At 41.0% G+C, this 6459-nt stretch overlaps 1 protein-coding gene across 1 annotated transcript in view; it reads right to left on the bottom strand.

Annotated features, from left to right (window-relative positions):
• Positions 1–369: 369 nt before the first annotated feature.
• The window catches only part of pdcd4a (programmed cell death 4a), a 48775-nt gene continuing 42685 nt past the window's right edge, over positions 370–6459 (bottom strand). The window contains exons 9-11 of the mRNA XM_034188339.1: positions 3894–4004; positions 510–649; positions 370–426 (exon numbers count right to left, since the gene is read on the bottom strand). Coding sequence (XP_034044230.1) covers positions 375–426; positions 510–649; positions 3894–4004 — 303 coding nt within the window. The 3' untranslated portion in view covers positions 370–374. The remainder of the gene's footprint in view (positions 427–509; positions 650–3893; positions 4005–6459) is intronic.

Genomic DNA, 6459 nt, shown 5'->3' with positions numbered 1-6459 from the left:
TGCCAACAGGTGAAGCAAAGCAAACAACAATCTCCCACACACCTCGGACCATCCATCTCTGACTTCCATTTTTGTTGACAAATAGGTCCAAAGACTCAGACAAGAGGGGCGGAAACACCCCAGAATTAAAGAACATTCTTTGGAGAAAAAAAAAAAGGGGGGGGGGGGTGAAAAGACCTCACTGCCTAGTGCACTCTTCAATCTGCAAACGTCAATGTTGGTTTGTAAAATGACGTCATTAGGAGAGGAACAAGTTGAACTGCCAACCTGCCGCCCCTGCCCCCACAAAAAAAAAAAAAAAAAAAAGGGGGGGAATGGGGGAGAGCGAGGGCACTGCAAAAACCTGGACGCCACCTTCATCTCCTCCCGCTGGATTAATTCTTAATTGCTCCTCCATCGCCTTCACTCACAAATCGTTTTCGCCCTCTGGTGAGTGGAAAAAGGGAAAGAGACTATTTAAATAATGTGATAAAAGGTGAACACAAATGTTGTGAAGTGTCTGGACTAACCTGGAGGGACAGGCGTCCCTCAGCAATTTGGTGATGACTGCCTCCTCGAAGCATTGGTCCACAAAGGTCTCCAAGATGGTGTGTGCATGTGGAACATCGAGGCTGATCTCTGGGAGCTCATCATAAACACGCTGGAAACCCTGCATTAAAAACAGGTTGTATTTAAATAATAATAATTAAGCAATCAGTAACAGGCACTTGTGATGCAACACCTGAACCTTAGATCTTTCACACAAAAGGTACTCAAATTGTTTCAGGAACGCTATAGTATACAACTCTATTTGGCCTCAATATTTGATTATTTGCATTTATCCTTTACAAAGAAAACCTTTCCATCATGTAAGAAAGGTAATCTGCAATGTCATATTAATGTATAACAGTAATCATGAGCATATCCTTAAGCAATTCCTTTGATTAGCCATCCCCTAGTACAGGGTGACCCAAAAACAAAAAACTGAACCCATAAAACTTGTAATAAATCCTACAAAAATAGGACTGTAGGATTTATTACAATTTCTATTTTCAATCTGTGTATGATCATTCCCCAAAGTTTCAGTTATCTTGGTCACTTTGCATAACAGCCATGTTCTTTCCAAATTACGCTCTAAATGGTATCATTTGTTGGTAAAATAGGCCTCCAGGCAAAATGCCTTTTCCTTGGTTGCTTTGTTGTGGAAGGCGATCAATAGTCTTCCCCAACAAAGCAACCAAGATAATTATGCCATGCAAAGGTCCAGCAAATTTCAAGAAATTTGATGGATTTACTACAATGTTTATAGGTTCTGTTTTTTGTTTTTTTTTTTGGGGGGGGGGGGGGGGGGGTGCACCCTGTATATAGGGTGTCTCAAAAAATGTACCCAAAAGTAATTTGACAGCACAGAAAAACCAATCAATATTTTCAGACATTTTCTGCATGACCATGTGGCCAAAGCATGTCAGTTTTCTACCCAATGTACACAACAAAAATATAAACGCAACACTTTTGGTTTTGCTCCCATTTTGTATGAGATGAACTCAAAGATCTAAAACATTTTCCACATACACAATATCACCATTTCCCTCAAATATTGTTCACAAACCAGTCTAAATCTGTGATAGTGAGCACTTCTCCTTTGCTGAGATAATCCATCCCACCTCACAGGTGTGCCATATCAAGATGCTGATTAGACACCATGATTAGTGCACAGGTGTGCCTTAGACTGTCCACAATAAAAGGCCACTCTGAAAGGTGCAGTTTTATCACACAGCACAATGCCACAGATGTCGCAAAATTTGAGGGAGCGTGCAATTGGCATGCTGACAGCAGGAATGTCAACCAGAGCTGTTGCTCGTGTATTGAATGTTCATTTCTCTACCATAAGCCGTCTCCAAAGGCGTTTCAGAGAATATGGCAGTACATCCAACCAGCCCCACAACCGCAGACCACGTGTAACCACACCAGCCCAGGACCTCCACATCCAGCATGTTCACCTCCAAGATCGTCTGAGACCAGCCACTCGGACAGCTGCTAAACAATCGGTTTGCATAACCAAAGAATTTCTGCACAAACTGTCAGAAACCGTCTCAGGGAAGCTCATCTGCATGCTCGTCGTCCTCATCGGGGTCTCGACCTGACTCCAGTTCGTCGTCGTAACCGACTTGAGTGGGCAAATGCTCACATTCGCTGGCGTTTGGCACGTTGGAGAGGTGTTCTCTTCACAGATGAATCCCGGTTCACACTGTCCAGGGCAGATGGCAGACAGCGTGTGTGGCATCGTGTGGGTGAGCGGTTTTCTGATGTCAATGTTGTGAATCAAGTGGCCCATGGTGGCAGTGGGGTTATGGTATGGGCAGGCGTCTGTTATGGACGAAGAACACAGGTGCATTTTATTGATGGCATTTTGAATGCACAGAGATACCGTGACGAGATCCTGAGGCCCATTGTTGTGCCATACATCCAAGAACATCACCTCATGTTGCAGCAGGATAATGCACGGCCCCATGTTGCAAGGATCTGTACACAATTCTTGGAAGCTGAAAATGTCCCAGTTCTTGCATGGCCGGCATACTCACCAGACATGTCACCCATTGAGCATGTTTGGGATGCTCTGGACCGGCGTATACGACAGCGTGTACCCGTTCCTGCCAATATCCAGCAACTTCGCACAGCCATTGAAGAGGAGTGGACTAACATTCCACAGGCCACAATTGACAACCTGATCAACTCTATGCGAAGGAGATGTGTTGCACTGCATGAGGCAAATGGTGGTCACACCAGATACTGACTGGTATCCCCCCCAATAAAGCAAAACTGCACCTTTCAGAGTGGCCTTTTATTGTGGGCAGTCTAAGGCACACCTGTGCACTAATCATGGTGTCTAATCAGCATCTTGGTATGGCACACCTGTGAGGTGGGATGGATTATCTCAGCAAAGGAGAAGTGCTCACTATCACAGATTTAGACTGGTTTGTGAACAATATTTGAGGGAAATGGTGATATTGTGTATGTGGAAAAAGTTTTAGATCTTTGAGTTCATCTCATACAAAATGGGAGCAAAACCAAAAGTGTTGCGTTTATATTTTTGCTGAGGTTTGTAGTTCAGTCTTTCCTTTTTGATGTTTTAACCCTTTGTCTTTTACGCCACATGATTAATGTAACCTCCTCATCTGAAGTTTCCTAAGAAACAAATCACCCGTCTCCGGTTTTCCAGAAAACCACTGAGCAAATTCAAGTCTCCTTGCCATTTGCTGGGGAGTTAGTTCGCTCTGAGATTGAATTTTGTACGGAAAGAGATACAAGTCAACCCCTTAGGATGCGTTGCACAGAACTCGACAATTTTTGTTCTCTGAATTAGGGTCAACTGCGGCATTTTTCCTGGACTTTAATGTCTTGCAGAACAAACAGAATTCCTGAAATGTGAAAAACACCATTATTTCCTAGTAAAATCATTTCCTGGTATTCATGTTTCAGAGTACTCTTGGGTACATTTTTTAGACACCCTATATATTTAAACATTGGAGCCAAATGTTGACCTAGGCTTATGACTTCCACATGTAACCAATGTTTCTCAAAATTGAAAGCCCTTGTCCTTGGCTGATGTTCAGTCATTCCACCAATTTTGACCCAAATCTGATCAAAACTCTTCCACTCGCTTTGTTCATACACAGTTGGACGAACAGAACATGCAGAGTAAAAACTGCCATGCAAATATTTGTTTTTGACTGAGTTGTTAAAAGAAAATGCTTATGCCTATTAAGAAAAAAAACTTTCCGTTAACATAAGAAAAATAGGCTACGTAGGTTTACTTGACACAAATTTACTGTACAGTAATTTTGACATAATATTTTTACTTTAACATTCCAAACAAATTGTTCACAGAGGGAGTACAACAGAAGAGGACTGACTCTGTTCATCTGATCCACAGTGACAAGGCCCATTTTCCAAAAGGACTGTAGCAGCTTCATCATCATATTGGAGGCAGTGTTACCTTGGGACTCCAGCACCATCACCACAGCCTAAAAAAACAGAAATATACTGTATCTGTAAGACGAACATGAGGCAACAGTTAACCCAAGGAACAGCACAAACGTGAGGATTACACCATTACACATTACGCATTACACCACATGGTGGCAGTGTTTATACACACAGGAGGCATTTGTCATCAAGCAATGAGTTACTTACTGTAAGTGATCAATTTTAGCAAAGTTTTCAGGAAAGTCAAAGGTGGGATGATAAAGAAATATTGATTCATAATTGATTGTATTCATTTATTTTAGGCTTTACCATCTCCAGTTCTGTTATATTTGTAATGATGCTACATTAAAGCTGTACAACCTTTCAAATTTCTTTAAACTGACAAAATTTAGTTTCTACTGAAAACCAAGCATTATGTCAGTTTATTTTTTAAACATTTTAATGAAGAGAACATAGACCTGGGGGCAATGGTGTGTGCGTACATGCATGAGGTTTTCAAAGTACTGGAAGTCACCTTTGATATCAGGTGATGCGTGAACGCAGGCATGCACGCTGCCATCCTTAAGATGTCTTAAAAAAATTTAAAAAAAATCACCTCAGAGGTGTTAACTGGTTACAAAAACAGTGTTTTTAGATTTTTAAGTGTTTTTCTCTTACTAACTTTTACAATATATGAGACATATTAGATTTATACAGAAATAAGTTATTTTGGAGTGTTTTCCGCCATATTGGATTATTTTTGTTTGCGCAAGCAGCCAGCTGACATCACTGTGCCTCTCTCCTCTGATTGGTGATCGCAGTGTACTTCCCACCATTCCTTACACAAGCTGGGAGAACCCACCATGCGACGTATGACATCACTTTGGTAGAATGTACAGGTTGCGACTGAATGTAGTTCAAGGCTCTCTGTTCATTTGAAATTTGCCCCTTCAGGGGAACTTTATTAATTTCTTCTAGACAAAGTGAATTTTGAAAATACTGGCAATATCATATTATGAATTCTCTATTTAACAGGGATGAGATTGGCAAATTCGATTTTCAGAGGAAAATAAGCCAGGGTCCAGGGGCCGCAGGCCCCGGCGGGTCCAGGGCAGAGCCCTGGCCAGGGGGTCTGAAGCCAAAGCATTTTTGCTGTTTTAAAACATGTAAATTGCACTAAAATGATATTAAAAACTACTATGAATGGCAGGTGTTCATATCTATAATTCAAACTGTAAACGCTTACTAAGACCATCTACTGTACATGTGTATTTTTGTGACCAAAATATTTTTTTCATAACTAGACTTACTTGATTTTCAGCATGGCACACTTGTCAACAAACATACATGTATATCCTCAAATACATGTACATTTATAATCCAATGTTCTATGTCCACTGAACTGTCAGACCATATAAGGTTTATATTTAGTCGATGTGATCTCCACCTATAACACTGTCATCACGTGTATACATGTATATAATATACACACACATACATGTATATATATTTACAATGTTCTAGCACACTACAATAATGTCAAAATATCTGTTTACATAATCCACTGACTGTGTGTGTGCGTGTGTGTGTGTGTGTGTGAGCAACACCGAAGAAAGGGCCGGAGAAACGCATATATAACCTTTGCGCTGATTGGTCATAAGCTTTGTAATAACCAATGAAAACGTGCGTAAGTAACAGCTTCGACTGCGCTTCGATACCGTCTCGGTTTTTATGATTTGTTGGAAGGAAAACTACCGACTATTGGAAGTTGAAAGACTACACAGTTGCCTCCCTTACACTACATGCTCATTGTGCACCTACTTCATACTGGTCACTGTCAGCACAGCGTTACTTCCGCGTTCGGCTGACTGACACACTAATCAAACTTGCTGCGTCGGCGATAACAAACAAAGACCACTCACTGTTCTGAATAGACGACAATTTTATTAAACAAAAGGGCATGTCACAGTGGCGTATTCTATCAGACTCCTTAAAATCTCTCTCTCTCTCTCAGAAAATAGCACTGAAACTGGTGCAGCATGGTACACGCGACTGTGTGCACATTAAAACGCGAACACACGCAGCTGCAAGTATGAACAAACACTGTTAAAGGCTGAGTACACGCGTATTTCGCCCGTATTTAAATGAAACAACGGTGTAATGAGCAGCTCTACAAATACACCACTGTGAAAGCCCCTAAAGGTACTCCTGGCATTAATTTTTTTTGCATTCTTACCCCCCCCTAAAATTTTCTCAACGGATTTGGACGTTTCACAAAATCGACCCCTGGGACTGTCAAATCCGCGGAAATCCGCGGATCCACAGAAAAATCTCATCTCTGATTTAAATGTTAATAAATAAAATTATAGTGGTGCCAAAGAAAATCCATTTAATGAGTTAAATCTTAAAAAAAAAATACACTGTTAAACCAGTAAAGCTACTTTGTAAACTACAGTTAAGCAGTACTTAACTGTAGTTGTAGCTGGTTCAAATCCCAGCCTGACTGAAAAATCA

Source organism: Thalassophryne amazonica, chromosome 15, assembly GCF_902500255.1.
Source record: "Thalassophryne amazonica chromosome 15, fThaAma1.1, whole genome shotgun sequence".
NCBI classification, from domain to species: Eukaryota; Metazoa; Chordata; class Actinopteri; order Batrachoidiformes; family Batrachoididae; genus Thalassophryne; species Thalassophryne amazonica.
Note: the sequence above shows the minus strand (reverse complement) of the source record. Positions and strands in the feature narration are given on the sequence as shown.